The sequence below is a fragment of the Festucalex cinctus genome, chromosome 12 (genome assembly GCF_051991245.1).
Source record: "Festucalex cinctus isolate MCC-2025b chromosome 12, RoL_Fcin_1.0, whole genome shotgun sequence".
In the NCBI taxonomy this organism is placed as follows: Eukaryota; Metazoa; Chordata; class Actinopteri; order Syngnathiformes; family Syngnathidae; genus Festucalex; species Festucalex cinctus.
The window spans coordinates 27,780,817-27,800,040 of NC_135422.1; the positions used below are offsets into that span (position 1 = coordinate 27,780,817).

The 19,224-nt window shown below is 37.8% G+C and overlaps 2 protein-coding genes across 2 annotated transcripts in view; one reads left to right on the plus strand and one right to left on the minus strand.

Moving 5' to 3' along the window:
* Positions 1-19,224, plus strand: part of LOC144031455 (gap junction alpha-10 protein-like) — a 454,623-nt gene that overhangs the window by 252,855 nt on the left and 182,544 nt on the right. The gene's annotated exons all lie outside the window — the stretch shown is intronic.
* On the minus strand, positions 362-3,077 carry LOC144031860 (uncharacterized). Its single transcript, XM_077539340.1, has 11 exons — positions 2,969-3,077; positions 2,722-2,825; positions 2,357-2,632; positions 2,127-2,220; positions 1,851-1,918; positions 1,664-1,729; positions 1,270-1,422; positions 1,058-1,123; positions 843-971; positions 618-671; positions 362-451 (listed from the first exon to the last, which is right to left on the minus strand). The coding sequence occupies exons 1-11, from the start codon at positions 3,072-3,074 to the stop codon at positions 362-364; spliced, it is 1,206 nt and encodes a 401-aa protein (XP_077395466.1). The 5' UTR covers positions 3,075-3,077.

Consider the following 19,224-nt stretch of genomic DNA (forward strand, 5'->3'; position numbering starts at 1 on the left):
TTTCCACACCACTGGAACAAGACAAACTCGCATCCACCAACGGCCTTGGTGTTGCCTATTAAACACAATAACAAAAGTAATACATACTTAGAATGTATACAACAGCAAAAAGGTTAGATAATGAAATGATGTTGCATACTCCACTGAGCCAACAAACTACTGTGTATGTTTTTTTTTTTTTATATATATAGTTTTACTATTACTTGCACATTACAAAGTACACTTAATTCCTCCTCACTAGTCTACTTGATTATACATAAATTACCAATATTGTTAATTCTTAAACAATGTACTAGATCAATAACATAAATAACAACAACCATACATCACTAATAAACACTTATCTCTCTTTTCTGAAATTCTAAAGCAAGAAACTAACCTCTTGCTGCACAACCTCTTCCACAACACTGGAAGAACAAAGACTGGCATCCACCACCATCCTTTGTAATGCCTGGAAAACAACAACTACAAATGTACTTATTTATATTACAATAACTATTGTTACTCATTGCTATAAAACATTTTTTTCTCCCCCTCTCAAACTCAATAACAGCAATTATAAACTAGTCTAATATTTACATTACTCCCCAATAAAAAATACAAATAAAAACACAAACCTGTGACTTTGTCTTTTTGAAAACAACTCTCTGTTGATATCTCACATTTGATTTCTAATGAAAGACAAAAAATATATATATTTATATATTCCACACATGCAGATTACAGCTTCTTTAGACAATTATACACAATTTAAATGTTATCAATCAACAAGAATGTGTCACGTAAATGACTGGACTCACTTAATGACAACACCTGAACCATGAAATTTACATGAAAATTACCTTTTTGTCTCTTGGAGCAGCCTTCACAGGGCTGGACAGATCTGATGGTTTTATCTTGTCCATCGCACCCAACATTTCACTGCTGAACCAAACTGGGGTTAGAGGAATGAAACATTCCTTTAGCACAACCTGTGAAATACACATTTTGAAAATATGTTACTGAATGCATCTTGTCTATAACAAATACACTATATAATTATTCTAAACAAACTAACGTTAGGCTGAATTTTCCTCTTTTTGGGAATCCCATCACAGGATTGTTCAAGTCCTGCTTGCCTCCTCTGCAATGACAGACATCATCATTTTTATTTATCAACCTATACTGACCTTTACTTTGCTCAACTTTGGAGAATCTAATGTAAAACAAATATATCACAACACTAAAAACTACAACAACAACCAAGCTATTACAATATGCAACCATTACCTTCCTGCCTGGTCCAACAACAATCCACTCAAACGGGTTCAATCGACGAAGAACCAAAGTCTCACCCTTCACCACAATTTTTGGAATAGTTTTAACCGCTGGTGGCCTCGATGCTACTTGTATCTCCAACTTAGGTGTTTGGAGGTCAAGTTGCTGATAATAAATAAAAAAAACACAAAAAAACATGAAGAATAATATTTCTGTTACTTATATATCACTGATATTTGTCTAAATCATGATTCACAAACAGCATTACATAAAATACATATCTAAATACATATATACTGCATTCAGAAAAATGTACATATTTCCATACAACTACACAACAATTTAAGCACATTACAAACGTAATACAAAACTACAATGAAACAAATTACAGTATAAAATGGCTAACCTGATGAACACCATCACACATCAACTGCACAAGGATACTCATCCCATGATCATCACTCAAGTGCACCTGCAAAAATAAGTAACAATTTTATAACACTACTAACCTATTTTATTCCAGTACTACCATACAAATCTAATCAATGTGTATATCCAATGATTCAGAATTATTATACCATAATGGAACTTACACCATCTTTACTCCACAGCTTCAAGTTCTTCAAAGGGAAGAACGCTGCAGTAGACATGTACTTGACCCCTTAAAAAGACATTGGGAGAGAACATCCTTCATTATGATTTTCTCCTATAGTCATCAATAATTTTATATATATGTTTATTACCTATTAAAGTCTTTTTACATTCACAGTTTATATTCTGTAGGATGCACAGTTTACAGTGTAACAAAAACGCACACCATATGATAAAACATGTAAGACCTAACTGAATGTCATTATCTAGTAACTCACCCATACGTGCTGACACACGATGAAACTCCTGACGCAAGTAATCCTGCTGAGTCACATCCACGGTTAGACGTGGAGGAAAGTCCAAGACAAACACCTATTCAAAACAAGCAGCGTTTATAACTTACGTTTGTACTATTTTACCCATGAAAATATTTCGACATCACACTGCAATCATGTATACACCTCATAATAGTATTACAAATCTATTAATAAACATAATATACATGTACCTTATTAGGCCAGCGACCACAGACATTACCAAGGAGTCTGCAGAAATCTGCTCCTGCCTCGTCAGGGGTGCGGCTGGATGTCAGGTTATTGCTAGGAGCCAAAAGACAAACCACGTCTGGTGTTCTAGGCACAACAGCATGCTGCACCTCAGTAGTCAACTCGGTTGCACAAGCTCCCGGTGTCGACATGACGCCAAAGGAAAAAGAATCCTTTGGCATCTCCACAAAACCATCTGCGATGCTCCGTAGGTGCGAGTCTCCAATGAGCAAGACAAACTATATGACATAATGTACAGTATTTCATTTAGTACAATCACTATCCATTGCACTTTTTTCTTAAATGTAGAACTAGAAACCATTTATACCTTCTTGTTTGGACACTCAGAGGGTATAACTAACTTGTGGCTTCGACCAGTAACGCAAGAAATTGGCCATTCTTGCACTTTGTGACGGCCACCAGTACCACCACCTATTAGCACATACAGAAATAATCATTATTGAATTACATTTCATGACAACAAAGGAAATAAAACACTGTTTAAATTTTTCTCCGCAATAATTCATCGGACGTCTTCGTGCTTAAAATATTACAGACAAATGGTAGCTACTTACGTGCGCAAGTTGCATGAAATGGTTGCTGAACATCACCAAGTCGAAGACGTTCAGTCATCCTCCTCTTGGCTGCCTCCGAACGATGATAGCCTTTCCCCCGAGGCATCTGAGAAGCTAACAATCTACACTCCAATTACAATAAATATTTAATATACAATTACCTGTTACTACTAAATAAATAAATAAATAAATAAATAAATAAATAAATAAATAAAAACACTCTAGAGGATACTCAAACAGCTGAAATAACGTTTGTGGAAATCTTGCTGTCTGTGCTCTCTGAATCTGCTGACGCAAAACCAGTGAAGAACAGCAAGAGGAAGTCTCTTTCAGTGACGGTGGTTTAAATGTAGCCGCCCTTGAAAGAGTCAGACTTTTGACCAATAAGAACAGAAGGGGCGGGCGAAATATGATACTTCTATGAAATTTAAACATCAACACTGTTACACAATAAAATTTAAACATCAACACTTTTATACTACTACTTTTATGTTTTGTAAGCTATGTGCATTCTGTTTGTTTCCTATTGCCTTTGCTAATGTACAAGCAAAGTTTATATAATTTTTAGCACTCCAATTTCACAATTAACAGCATTTATTTTACTTACTATGAATACTTGTAATGCTAACTGATAGTATGTTGAAAATATTGCTTTTTGATCTGTCAACATCTATATCCATACATTCCTGTGTTTTCTTGTCAATAAATTAAAGATACTGATGTTTCAAATGGTACTTAGAAAATTGTATTATATATCATAACATGTCACTATCAATACTTTCATTGTAGCACACAACATAGATACAATTATTATTCTTACTAATAGTCACTCACCACTTGTGATCATGCTTTTTTATCAACTTTTGGCTGGACTAATAACATCATGGTATATAGCTTAAATACAATCGGCATCAGTTATAGACAGATTTTTGCTATTTGTAGAACAGCCCTAAATAGCAAGGCTCAACTGTAAATACATTTTTCCTAAGAACAACTCACATGCAAATGGGACATGGCAACACTGCCTATATGAGTTCCAAGCGTGTTATATCTACCTGTCTTTCATATATATGTTATTTCTAGAATGTACTGTGTGACACAATTAATGAAGTTATTGGACATTAATTCACACCATATTGTGTTTGTGTTACCAATAGCTGAATGAGTGTCATATTCAGCACATTTATGTTTGTCTGTCTTTTTTTCCGCAACAATCCATAACTTTAGCTTGTGTGTAAAATAATGACATGCTGATCCATTCCGTGTTCTAATTGATTGGTCATCTAAAAACTACTTTTCAAATGACACATTTCTTTGTTTTGATTTTGGCCATCTGATTAATTGGTAAGACATTACTCATATTATTATTATTTTTTGTACCTTACAAGATTATCTCTTGTGCCACATTAAACCCCTTTGCGGGCCTGAGCCAAACCACGGTCCATACATTTGATACCACTGCTTTATTTCAATGGTCAAGTACTTCATAACCACACCTTGTCCTTGCATATATAGTAGACAACAAAGAGCTCGTTCAACAAAGGACATTTCCATCTACAAAGTCATACAAGGTAAGCACTCTGTAAATTCTGCAATCACTACACTTCTATTCCTAAATTATCACTTCAAATACCAACAATGGTTAATACAGCTACAAATTTCTTGTATGTTTATGAAGTATGACACTGTATTTATTTCTACTCCTTTGCTTTTCTACAGAACATGGACAAATCACCCAGCAAATTCTCTTTTGATAAAGACCCTCTAATCATCTCCATACGCAAAGATTGCCAACTTTTTTCCGTAAGTATACAATACATAAACTAAACAGGACAACTTTCTCAATCATATACAGTATGCCATACATATATGTATTAAGTTCTCATTTATTGACAGGTTTGTTAAAGGCACCTTTAGTGGGTTTTTCTGTTTGTAATGTTTCTCCACGAGCACGTCTAGCCATTGATATCATGTAGAACACATACGCTAACCTTTTAGAGACAATTGAAGCTTACTTGCACAGTAGCCACTATCTTAACCACTTAATTCACGTCTAATTGACAACTTATTACATGTAGTGAAATGGTACTTTGTGCGTCTTATGCATTTTTCTGAAGACTGCTTTTCAACTCTTTCCTTAAAACCAATACATGCGGTACTGTTATACTGTATAAATATATATGTCCGTGTGAATATATTTGTATTCAAACTTGGGATGTACCATCTCAACACCTGGGACAACATCATTGTAAAAAATCTAAAGTTTTTGATATACTATATGACGGCGGCGGCGCATCAAATTTAGAGTTTAAAAATTCTTACTTCACGAAGCATTGCCGGTTGTACGTTTAATCTAGAGCTACGAAAATTGGTACACATATGTAACAGGCTATGACCTACAAAAAACTCCTTTTGAACCATATGCTAAACCTAAAAGGAAGTCCACCATTTTGATTTATTTTGGAACGTGTTGCCATTTTTTTGGCCATTTCATTGGGGTCTTATTTTAACGAACTCCCCCTACAGTGTTTATCCGATCATCTTCGAACTTTTTGTGATTCATCTTAAGATGTTGAAGATGAAAAGTTAAGTAGTGCATTTCCGATTGTATGATTATACTAGACCTACAAAAAAGTATTATGTAGCCATTTGCCAAACCAAAGAGGAAGTCCACTATTTTGATTTTATTTTGGGAATTATACATCATTTTTTGAGTTTTTCATTAAACTTTGCACAGACAAGGCATGGAAAAAACTAACATTTTAAATGGTCCTTGTTCCATGTAACAGTTGTCAAGTGCTGCTTTTTTTTTTTATACACATGAAAACTCATGAAACTTTGCAAACACATCAGACTTGTCATGAACATGAATTTTCAGAGATTTATTGTGCAATTTGCAATAAATAGCGCCCTCTAGACATTTTTATGAAGCATTTCCGATTGTATGATTATGCTAGACCTACAAAAAAGTATTATGTAGCCATTTGCCAAACCAAAGAGGAAGTCCGCTATTTTGATTTTATTTTGGGAATTATACATCATTTTTGGCCTTTTTCATTAAACTTTACACAGACAAGGCATGGAAAAAAATAACATTTTAAATGGTCCTTGTTCCATGTAACAGTACCCCAACGTGCCAGTACCCTGACGTGCAAGTAACCCAACGTTGTGCTCTATAGCGCCCTCTATGCATTTTTATGGAGCATTTCCAATTGTATGATTCAAGCGATACACAACTAAAGATGACTTGACCTAGATTTGTGAAAACTGGGAGGCATACCTATTAGCTTAAGACCTACAAAAAGTATTCTGTAGCTGTATGCTAAACCTAAAAGGAAGTCCGCCATTTTGAATTTATTTTGGGAATTGCGCACCATATTTTGCGTTTTGATTAAACTTTGCACACACAAGGCATGTCAAAAACATTTTTGATGGTCCTTGTCCTATTTGACAGTACCCCAACGTGCCAGTACCCCGACGTGCAAGTACCCCAACGTGGCCCGGGTTGCGAGGGCCCTTTATAGCTGCTCGCAGCTCTAGTTATTACTCTTCTTCTTATTATTATTCTCCGCAAACAATCGCATTTTTGAGACATAAACGTGACCGAAAACTCACCAAACTTTACACGCACATCAGGCCTGGCGAAAAATTTGATATTTTAAAGTCGCCATACATGATAACAGAAAAATGACTCCTTAGCGCCCCCTACATAGGTTAAACGGATCCCTGTCCCGCTACGATTGTCCGACGGCTATGAAAATTGTGTGGCACCTGTAGCACATCCCAATGAACAAAAACCTCTTTGAAGTGTGTACCCTAAAATAGACAGAAAGTGAGGTATGAGTATTTAAATGTCCAATTTTTGCCAATTTTTGCACATTTACAGGGGTCATACTTTTGCCCGCTTCTCCTACACGGTTAACCCGATTGACTTCAAACTTGGGATGTACCATCTCAACACCTGGGACAACATCATTGTGAAAAATGAAAAGTTTTTGATATACTATATGACGGCGGCGGCGCATCAAATTTAGAGTTTAAAAATTCTTACTTCACGAAGCATTGCCGGTTGTACGTTTAATCTAGAGCTACGAAAATTGGTACACATATGTAGCAGGCTATGACCTACAAAAAACTCTTTTTGAACCATATGCTAAACCTAACAGGAAGTCCACCATTTTGATTTATTTTGGAACGTGTTGCCATTTTTTTGGCCATTTCATTGGGGTCATATTTTAACGAACTCCTCCTACAGTGTTTATCCGATCATCTTCAAACTTGGTGTGATTCATCTTAAGATGTTGAAGATGAAAAGTTATTGAAAGCTTTGTATTTCGTCGCACGCTGTTGTCATGACATGCACTGTTTTTAAAGGAAAAAAAATATCCTTAAAGAAGCATTCCCATTTGTACGAAGCAGCTAGAGCTACGAAAATTTGTAGACATATGTAACAGCCCAAGATGTACAAAAAACTCTCTTGGTGCACTGTGCTAAACCCAACAGGAAGTCCCCCAGGGGCCGGGCATCACATTTTGAGCTAAAAAACTCCTCTTTAACAAAGCATACCCAGCTGTTCGTTTCACATAGAGTTACCAACATTTGTAGAGGTATATAACAGCCCTCGAGGTACAAAAAACTCTTTTTGAACCATATGCTAAACCTAACAGGACGTCCGCCATTTTGATTTACTTTGGAATGTGTTGCCATTTTTTTTGGCCATTTCATAGGGGTCATATTTTAACAAACTCCTCCTACAGAGTTTATCCGATCATCTTCAAACTTGGTGTGATTCATCTTAAGATGTTGAAAATGAAAAGTTATTGAAAGTTTTTTTATTTCGTCACACGCTGTTGTCGTGGCATGCACTTTTTGCAAAGGAAAAAAATCCTTCTTAATGAAGCATTCCCAGTTGTACGAAGCAGCTAGAGCGACGAAAAATTGTAGACATATGTAACAGCCCAGGATGTACAAAAAAGTTACTTGGTGCCATGTGCTAAACCCAACAGGAAGTCCCCCAGGGGCCGGGCATCACATTTTGAGCTAAAAAACTCCTCTTTAACGAAGCATTCCCGGTTGTACGTTTCACCTAGCGCTATGATAATTTGCAGGCATACATAAGAGCCCATGATGTACAAAAAAGTCTCTTGGAACCATGTGCTAAACCAAACAGGAAGTCTGCCATTTTTATTTATGATGGGATTTGTTGCCATTTTTTGTGGCCTTTTTCAGGGGTCATATTTTAACAAACCCCTCCTACAAAATTTATCCGACTGTCTTCAAACTTGGTGTGTTTCATCTTAAGATGTTTAAGATGCAAAGTAATCGAAAGTTTTTTATTTTGTAACACGCTGTTGCCATAGCAATGCATTGTTTGTCAAGTGCTGCTTTTTTTTTTATACACATGAAAACTCATGAAACTTTGCAAACACATCAGACTTGTCATGAACATGAATTTTCAGAGATTTATTGTGCAATTTGCAATAAATAGCGCCCTCTAGACATTTTTATGAAGCATTTCCGATTGTATGATTATGCTAGACCTACAAAAAAGTATTATGTAGCCATTTGCCAAACCAAAGAGGAAGTCCGCTATTTTGATTTTATTTTGGGAATTATACATCATTTTTGGCCTTTTTCATTAAACTTTGCACAGACAAGGCATGGAAAAAACTAACATTTTAAATGATCCTTGTTCCATGTAACAGAACCCCAACGTGCCAGTACCCTGACGTGCAAGTAACCCAACGTTGTGCTCAATAGCGCCTTCTATGCATTTTTATGGAGCATTTCCAATTGTATGATTCAAGCGATACACAACTAAAGATGACTTGACCTAGATTTGTGAAAACTGGGAGGCATACCTATTAGCTTAAGACCTACAAAAAGTATTCTGTAGCCGTATGCTAAACCTAAAAGGAAGTCCGCCATTTTGAATTTATTTTGGGAATTGCGCACCATATTTTGCGTTTTGATTAAACTTTGCACACACAAGGCTTGTCAAAAACATTTTAGATGGTCCTTGTCCTATTTGACAGTACCCCAACATGCCAGTACCCCGACGTGCAAGTACCCCAACGTGGCCCGGGTTGCGAGGGCCCTTTATAGCTGCTCGCAGCTCTAGTTCTTCTTATTAGGGCCCGAGCAGCGACCGCTGCGAGGTCCCTATTGTTCCTGAAGGAATTCTTATTCTTATTCTTTTTATTAGGGCCCGAGCAGTGGCGGCGGCGGTGCCGCTGCGAGGCCCTATTGTTTTTGTAGGAATTCTTATTAGGGCCCGAGCAGCGACCGCTGCGAGGTCCCTATTGTTTTTCAAGGAATTCTGATTATTAGGGCCCGAGCAGCGGCGGCGGCGGTGCCGCTGCGAGGCCCTATTGTTTTTGTAGGAATTCTTATTATTATTATTATTATTATTATTAGGGCCCGAGCAGCGACCGCTGCGAGGTCCCTATTGTTTTTCGTTCGAATTATTATTATTATTATTATTATTATTATTATTATTATTATTATTATTATTCTCCGTAAACGATCGCATTTTTGAGGACCTAAACATTCACGAAAACTCAGCAAACTTTGCACACTCCTCAGGCCCGGCGAAAAATTTTATATTATGAAGTCGTCATAACAACGCGACTCTATAGCGCCCCCTAGCGTAGAAAAATAAAAACCAAGCCTGGCACGTTTGAGCTAGAGCAACGAAAATTGGCAGGCACGTGTAGCACCCCGAGACGCACAAAAAAGTCTATTGTGACCATGTAGCTAAAATGTACAGGAAATGAGCTATGAATTTTTTTATGTCCAATTTTGGCCTATTTTGGCACATTCACTGTGGTCATGCTTTTTCCCCCTCTGCAAACATTTTTCATCCAATTCATATCAAACTTGGCATTTATCATCTCAAGACCTGAGAGAACAACTGGGCAAAAAGTCTTGCCTTTTAGAAATACTATATGATGGGGGCGGGGCATCAAATATTGTCTTTAAAATTTCATTTGTCCAGAAAGAGCAAATGCTTAATAACGCCCATGTTCAAGCTCCAAAAAATCTCAAACTTCTCAGGCAACGTAATAGTCACGGCCTGAAAACATCTATATGATAAAATTCAGTTATACATATAGCACCACCTAGTGGTAACAATAAATGTCATACTTTACGTTTTTAGCTACTGCGCTGAGCTCGTTGAAGGGATCCAGTTGAAAGTTGGTCAGAAAATCCTTAAGATGTTGATCATGCCCCACATCGAATATTGTAACTTTTCGCCAAAGGGCGTGGCCGCTACGGTGCCGCAAAGTCTGAAGATTTTTCGTGACAATAAAAGCTGCATGAACTTGACCGAGATGATCCCATCTTCTCAAAATTTCACACATTTGATGAGAGTCCAGCCCTAAAGACATCTACGAACTTATATTTCATCTTACTGATAGCGCCACCTAGTGGCAATTTTTTTTCTTACGAATTTTCTTGTACATTTTTCTCCAAACACGTTAACTGGACCAACCTCATATTTGCTCAGATGAGGGTTTCGGCCTTCATGATGTCACAACACGAAGTTTGTGAGTTTTCGCGAATCACTGTGGGCGTGGCTAAGCACTGTTCGCCAAGAAAACAACGCCAGTTTTGATGGTCTAAACATGCGCAGAAACTCATGAAACTTGGCACACACATCTGGCCTGGCAAAATGAGCAATATTTTATCATGTATTGTCCTATTTTTACAAAAATGACTCAATAGCGCCCCCTAGAAATTTTTAACGAAGCAGCCCCGATTGTACGTTTAAGCAAGATCTACGAAAATTTTTAGGTGTATGAGGGAGCCAAAGACCTACAAAAAAGTCTCTTGGACCCATATGCTAAAATGAACAGGAAGTGAGCTACGAATTTTTGAATGTCCCATTTTTGACGATTTTTGCACATTTTCAGGGGGCATACTTTTGCCCACTTCTCCTACACGTTTTATCCGACTGACTTATGACTTGACCTGGACCATGCCAAGACGTGAGCCAACAACAGACGGAAAATTCTTGACTTTTGGAAATACTATATGATGAGGGCGGGGCATCAAAATTTGTGTTTCGCACTGAAAAAGGATATGCTTAATAACTCCCCGATACATGCTCCAAAAAATCCCAAACTTGACATGTATGTTTATTGTCAAGGCCTGAAGGTATCTCTATGACAACATTCAGTTATATATGCAGCGCCACCTAGCCCTTGAGGCATGAAAAAAAAATACCCCACTTACGGGATTTTGTACAAAAAATGTAAACTCATTCTAAGTGTGATAACTAAGTCATTTAGGAATATTCTTTTACTTTCCACCACTCAAAATATTCACTGGCATCAGACCTAACCAAACATACATATTTTTGTTATTTAGTTTTATGTATTTTTGATAGCCTCTATGGACATTAAAAGCAATATCGTGAATGAAGGCTATGCTTAATAACTCCCAGGTACATGCTCCAAAAAATCCCATACTTGAAATGTATATTTATAGTCAAGGCCTGAAGGTATCTCTATGACAAAATTCAGTTATAAATACAGCGCCACCTAGTCCTTGAGGCATAAAAAAAAAATGCCTCACTTACGGTATTTTTGCAAAAATTGTAAACTCATTGTAAGTGTGATAACTAAGTCATTTATGAATATTCTTTTACTTTCCACCACTCAATATGTTCACTGGTATCAGACCGATCCAAACATACGTATTTTTTATTTAGTTTTATTTATTTTTTGATCGCCTCTATGGACAATAAAAGCAACATTGTGCAATGAGTACGAGCGATGATGTGTGTATATATACTTTTACGAAAAATACCAATCAGGGCAACTCATTGCCTAAAAATAAAAAATAAGACGCTGATTTTTGCAGATCTTAACAATCACCACAACCCATTGAGCTTGACACACTCATCACACCTGGCAAAAAAAAAAAAAAATCCACATGTTTATCATGCCATTTTCAAAGAAATTCGGCTTCCAATGTGCCAGTACCCCAATGTGCAATTTCCCCAACGTGCAAGTACCCCAACGTGGCCCGGGCTGCGAGGGCCCTTTATAGCTGCTCGCAGCTCTAGTTATTATTATTCTTCTTTTTCTCCGTAAACGATCACGATTTTGGGTACCTAAACATTTACGAAAACTCACCAAACTTTGCACACTCCTCAGGCCCGGCGAAAAATTTGATATTATGAAGTCGTCATAACAACGCGACTCTATAGCGCCCCCTAGCATAGAAAAATAAAAACCAAGCCCGGCATGTTTGAGCTAGAGCAACGAAAATTGCTCGTTGAAGGGATCCAGTTGAAAATTGGTCAGAAAAGCCTTAAGATGTTGATCATGCCCCACACCGAATATTGTAACTTTTCGCCAAAGGGCGTGGCCGCTACGGTGCCGCAAAGTCTGAAGATTTCTCGTGACAACAAAAGCTGCATTAACTTGACCGAGATGATGCTATCTTCTCAAAATTGTACACAATTGATGAGAGTCCAGCCCTAAAGACATCTACAAACTTATATTTCATCTTACTGATAGCGCCACCTACTGGCAATTTTTTTTCTTACGATTTTTCTTCAATGTTTTTCTCCAACCATGTTAACTGGACCTACCTCATATTTGCTCAGATGAGGGTGTCGGCCTTCATGCTGTCACAACACGAAGTTTGTGAGTTTTCGCGAGTCGCTGTGGGCGTGGCCAAGCGCTGTTCGCCAAGAAAACAACGCCAATTTTGAGGGCCTAAACTGGCACAGAAACACACGAAACTTGGCACACACAGCTGGCCTGGCAAAATTAGCAATTTTTTATCGGCGATTGTGCTATTTTTACAAAAATGACTCATGGTCTAAACATGCACAGAAACTCATGAAACTTGGCACACACATCTGGCCTGGTAAAATGAGCAATATTTTATTGTTGATTGTGCTATTTTTACAAAAATGACTCAATAGCGCCCCCTAGAAGTTTTTAACGAAGCAGCCCCACAATAAATGTCATACTTTACGTTTTTAGCTACTGTGCTGAGCTTGTTGAAGGGATCCATTTGAAAATTGGTCAGAAAAGCCTTAAGATGTTGATCATGCCCCACACCGAATGTTGTAACTTTTCGCCAAAGGGCGTGGCCGCTACGGTGACGCAAAGTCTGAAGATTTTTCGTGAAAATAAAAGCTGCATTAACTTGACCGAGATGATCCTATCTTCTCAAAATTTCACACATTTGATGAGAGTCCAGCCCTAAAGACATCTACTGACTTATATTTCATCTAACTGATAGCGCCACCTAGTGGCAATTTTTTTTCTTACGAATTTTCTTCTACGTTTTTCTCCAAACACGTTAACTGGACCTACCTCATATTTGCTCAGATGAGGGTTTCGGCCTTCATGATGTCACAACACGAAGTTTGTGAGTTTTCGCGAATTGCTGTGGGTGTGGCTAAGCGCTGTTCGCCAAGAAAACAACGCCAGTTTTGAGGGTCTAAACATGCACAGAAACTCATGAAACTTGGCACACACATCTGGCCTGGTAAAATGAGCAATATTTTATTGTTGATTGTGCTATTTTTACAAAAATGACTCAATAGCGCCCCCTAGAAGTTTTTAACGAAGCAGCCCCGGTTGTACGTTTAAGCAAGAACGATGAATATTTTTAGGTGTATGAGGGAGCCCAAGACCTACAAAAAAGTCTCTTGGACCCATATGCTAAAATGAACAGGAAGTGAGCTACGAATTTTTGAATGTCCCATTTTTGACAATTTTTGCACATTCACAGGGGGCAGACTTTTGCCCACTTCTCCTACACGTTTCATCTGACTGAGTTAAGACTTGACCTGGACCATGTCAAGACCTGAGCCAACGACAGGGGGAAAAATCTTGACCTTTCGAAATACTATATGATGAAGGCGGGGCATCAAAATTTGTGTTTCGCACTGAAAAAGGATATGCTTAATAACTCCCCGGTACATGCTCCAAAAAATCCCAAACTTGACATGTATGTTAATCGTCAAGGCCTGAAGCTATCTCTATGACAACATTCAGTTATATATGCAGCGCCACCTAGCCCTTGAGGCATAAAAAAAAAAATACCCCACATACGGTATTTTGTACAAAAAATGTAAACTCATTCTAAGTGTGATAACTAAGTCATTTATGAATATTCTTTTAGTTTCCACCACTCAAAATGTTCACTGGCATCAGACTTATCCAAACATATATATATTTTTATTTATTTTTGACAGCCTCAATGGACATTAAAAGCAATATCGTGAATGAAGGATATGCTTAATAACTCCACGGTACATGCTCCAAAAAAAATCGCACACTTGACATGTATGCTTATAATCAAGGCCTGAAGGTATCTGTATGACAACATTCAGTTATAAATACAGCGCCACCTAGCCCTTGAGGCTTATATAAAAAAATTTAAAAAATACCCCACATACGGTATTTTGTACAAAAAATGTACACTCATTCTAAGTTTGATAACTAAGTCATTTATGAATATTCTTTTAGTTTCCACCACTCAAATTGTTCACTGGCTTCACACCGATCCAAACGTATGTACGTTTCCATTTTGTTTTAGTCATTTTTGATTGCTCCTTTGGACAATAAAAGTAACATTGTGCAATGAGTACAACGAGCGATGATGTGTATATACACTTTTACAAAAAATACCAATCAGGGCAACTCATTGCCTAAAAATAAAAAAGTACGCTGATTTTTGCAGGTCTTAACAATCACCAAAACCCGTTGAGCTTGACACACACTGGCAAAAAAATATTCTACATGTAAACGTTTATTATGCCATTTTCAAAGAAATTTTGCTTCCAATATGCCAGTACCCCAACGTGCAAGTACCCCAACGTGGCCCGGGCTGCGAGGGCCCTTTATAGCTGCTCGCAGCTCTAGTTAGGGCCCGAGCAGCGACCGCTGCGAGGTCCCTATTGTTTTTGTGAAAATTCTTCTTCTTCTTCTTCTTCTTCTTCTTCTTCTTCTTTATTCTCCGCAAACGATCCCGATTTTGGGTACCTAAACATTCACGAAAACTCACCGAACTTTGCACACTCCTCAGGCCCGGCGAAAAATTTGATATTATGAAGTCGTCATAACAACGCGACTCTATAGCGCCCCCTAGCGTAGAAAAATAAAAACCAAGCCCGGCACCCCAACGTGCAAGGACCCCAACGTGGCCCGGGCTGCGAGGGCCCTTTATAGCTGCTCGCAGCTCTAGTTATTCTTATTATTATTCTTCTCCGCAAACAATCGCATTTTTGAGACACTAAACGTGACCGAAAACTCACCAAACTTTACACGCACATCAGGCCTGGCGAAAAATTTGATATTTTAAAGTCGCCATACATGATAACAGAAAAATGGCTCCTTAGCGCCCCCTACATAGGTTAAACGGATCCCTGTCCCGCTACGATTTTCCGACGGCTATGAAAATTGTGTGGCACCTGTAGCACATCCCAATGAACAAAAACCTCTTTGAAGTGTGTACCCTAAAATAGACAGAAAGTGAGGTATGAGTATTTAAATGTCCAATTTTTGCCAATTTTTGCACATTTACAGGGGTCATACTTTTGCCCGCTTCTCCTACACGGTTAACCCGATTGACTTCAAACTTGGGATGTACCATCTCAACACCTGGGACAACATCATTGTGAAAAATGAAAAGTTTTTGATATACTATATGACGGCGGCGGCGCATCAAATTTAGAGTTTAAAAATTCTTACTTCACGAGGCATTGCCGGTTGTACGTTTAATCTAGAGCTACGAAAATTGGTACACATATGTAACAGGCTATGACCTACAAAAAACTCTTTTTGAACCATATGCTAAACCTAACAGGAAGTCCACCATTTTGATTTATTTTGGAACGTGTTGCCATTTTTTTGGCCATTTCATTGGAGTCTTATTTTAACGAACTCCTCCTACAGTGTTTATCCGATCATCTTCAAACTTGGTGTGATTCATCTTAAGATGTTGAAGATGAAAAGTTATTGAAAGCTTTGTATTTCGTCGCACGCTGTTGTCATGGCATGCACTGTTTGCAAAGGAAAAAAAATATCCTTAAAGAAGCATTGCCAGTTGTACGAAGCAGCTAGAGCTACGAAAATTTGTAGACATATGTAACAGCCCAAGATGTACAAAAAAGTCTCCTGTTGCCCTGTGCTAAACCCAACAGGAAGTCCCCCAGGGGCCGGGCATCACATTTTGAGCTAAAAAAAACTCCTCTTTAACAAAGCATACCCGGTTGTACGTTTCACCTAGAGTTACCAAAATTTGTAGAGGTATATAACAGCCCTCGATTTACAAAAAACTCTTTTTGAACCATATGCTAAACCTAACAGGACGTCCGCCATTTTGATTTACTTTGGAATGTGTTGCCATTTTTTTTGGCCATTTCATAGGGGTCATATTTTAACAAACTCCTCCTACAGAGTTTATCCGATCATCTTCAAACTTGGTGTGATTCATCTTAAGATGTTGAAAATGAAAAGTTATTGAAAGTTTTTTATTTCGTCACATGCTGTTATCGTGGCATGCACTTTTTGCAAAGGAAAAAAATCCTTCTTAATGAAGCATTCCCAGTTGTACGAAGCAGCTAGAGTGACGAAAAATTGTAGACATATGTAACAGCCCAGGATCTACAAAAATGTCTCTTGGTGCCATGTGCTAAACGCAACAGGAAGTCCCCCAGGGGCCGGGCATCACATTTTGAGCTAAAAAACTCCTCTTTAACTAAGCATTCCCGGTTGTACGTTTCACCTAGCGCTATGATAATTTGCAGGCATACATAAGAGCCCACGATGTACAAAAAAGTCTCTTGGAACCATGGGCTAAACCAAACAGGAAGTCCGCCATTTTGATTTATGATGGGATTTGTTGCCATTTTTTGTGGCCTTTTTCAGGGGTCATATTTTAACGAACCCCTCCTACAAAATGTATCCGACTGTCTTCAAACTTGGTATGTTTCATCTTAAGATGTTTAAGATGCAAAGTAATCGAAAGTTTTTTATTTTGTCACACGCTGTTGCCATAGCAATGCATGGGAATTGCACACCATATTTTGCGTTTTGATTAAACACCTAAAGCTATGATAATTTGCAGGCAAACATAAGAGCTCAGGATGTACAAAAAAAGTCTCTTGGAGCAATATGCTAAACCAATCAGGAAGTCCACCATTTTGATTTACGTTGGGATTTGTAGCCATTTTTTGTGGCCTTTTTTAGGGGTCATATTTTAACGAACTCCTCCTACAAAATTTATCCGACTGTCTTTAAACTTGGTGTGCTTCATCTTAAGATGTTTAAGATGCAAAGTTATCGAAAGTTATTTATTTTGTCGCACGCCGTTGTCATGGCGATGCATTGTTTGCCAAGTAAAATGTTACTTTTTTTTTTTGGTCTAAACATGTGCAAAAACTCATGAAACTTTACACACACATCAGGCTTGTCATCAGCATGAATATTTTAGAGATTTCTTATTCAATTTGCAATAAATGGTTCAATAGCGCCCTCTAGACATTTTTATGAAGCTTTTGCAAATGTTTTGTGTTTTATGATTCAGCTAGATTTGTAAAAATTGGGATACCTATCAGCCTAAGACTTACAAAAAGGTTTCTAAAGCCATATGCTGAATCAAAAAGGAAGTCTGCCATTTTGATTTACTTTGGTATTTGTAGCCATTTTTTGGGGCCTTTTATAGGGGTCATATTTTCAACAGAACTTATCAGATTGTCTTCATTCTTTGGCGTGTTTCATCTTAAGATATTTAAGATGAAAAGTTATTGAATTTTTTTATTTTGTCACACGCCTTTGCTGTAGCCATGCATTGTTTGTGAAGAAAAATGCTTTTTTGAGAGTCTAAATATGGGTGAAAACTCACAAAACTTTGCACACGCACCAGACCTGTCTAGAACATGAATATTTTATTTAGAGATTTGTTGTGCTATTTGTAATAAATGGCTCAATAGCGCCCTCTAGACATTTTTATGAAGTCTTTCCGATTATATGATTCAGCTAGATGTGTGAATATTGGCAGGCATGCCGAATATATTCAAAAAGTATTCTATATAGCCATGTGCCAATCCATTTTGATTTTATTTTGTTAATTGTGCATCGTTTTTGGCCTTTCCATGAAACTTTAAAAACACAAAGCATGGCAAAAACGTTTACAATTTAGATGGTTTCCTATTTGACAGTACCCCAACATGCCAGTACCCCGACGTGCAAATACCCCAACGTGGCCCGGGTTGCGAGGGCCCTTTATAGCTCCTCGCAACTCTAGTTTGTTATTATTCTTTTCCGCAAACAATCACATTTTTGAGACACTAAACGTGAACGAAAACTCACCAAACTTTACACGCAGATCGGGCCTGGCGAAAAATTTTATATTTTAAAGTCGTCATACATGATAACAGAAAAATGGCTCTGTTGCGCCACCTACATAGCTTAAACGGATCCCTGTCCCGCTACGATTGTCCTACGGCTATGAAAACTGTGTGGCACCTGTAGCATATCCAGATGAACAAAAACCTCTTTGATAGTTGTACCCTAAAATTGACAGGAAGTGAGATATGAGTATTTAAATGTCCAATTTTGGCCAATTTTTGCACATTTACAGGGGTCATACTTTTGCCCACTTCTCCTACACGGTTAACCCGATTGAGTTCAAACTTGGGATGTACCATCTCAACACCTGGGACAACACCATGGTAAAAAATCTAAAGTTTTTGACATACTATATGACGGCGGTGAGGCATCAAATTTAGAGTTTCAAAATTCTTACTTAACGTAGTATTGCCGGTTGTACGTTTAACCTAGAGCTACGAAAATTGGTACACATATGTAACAGACTATGATCTACAAAAAAGTCTGTTGGTGCCATATGCTAAACCCAACAGGAAGTCCTCCAGAGGCGGGGCATCAAATTTTGCGTTTCAAAATTCTTAATTAAAGAAGCATTCCCGGCTGTACGTTTTACCTAGAGTTACCAAAATTTGAAGACATATGTAACAGGCCTCGAGGTACAAAAAACTCTTTTAAAACCATATGCTAAACCTAACAGGAAGTCCGCCATTTTGATTTACTTTGGAACCTGTGGCCATTTTTTGGGCCATTTCATAGGGGTCTTATTTTAACGAACTCCTCCTACAGAGTTTATCCGATCATCTTCAAACTTGGTGTGATTCATCTTAAGATGTTGACGATGAAAATTTATTGAAAGCTTTTTATTTCGTCGCACGCTGTTGTCGTGGCATG

What these genes read in the sequence shown, in the direction of transcription:
- LOC144031860 (XM_077539340.1), bottom strand. Translation starts at nt 3,074, where the DNA reads ATGCCTCGGGGGAAAGGCTATCATCGTTCGGAGGCAGCCAAGAGGAGG. An exon ending in TTGTTGGACCAGGCAGGAAG is followed by an intron (nt 1,124 to 1,269) that starts GTAATGGTTGCA and finishes CTGTCATTGCAG; the next exon opens with AGGAGGCAAGCAGGACTTGA. An exon ending in TCAAAAAGACAAAGTCACAG is followed by an intron (nt 452 to 617) that starts GTTTGTGTTTTT and finishes GTTGTTTTCCAG; the next exon opens with GCATTACAAAGGATGGTGGT.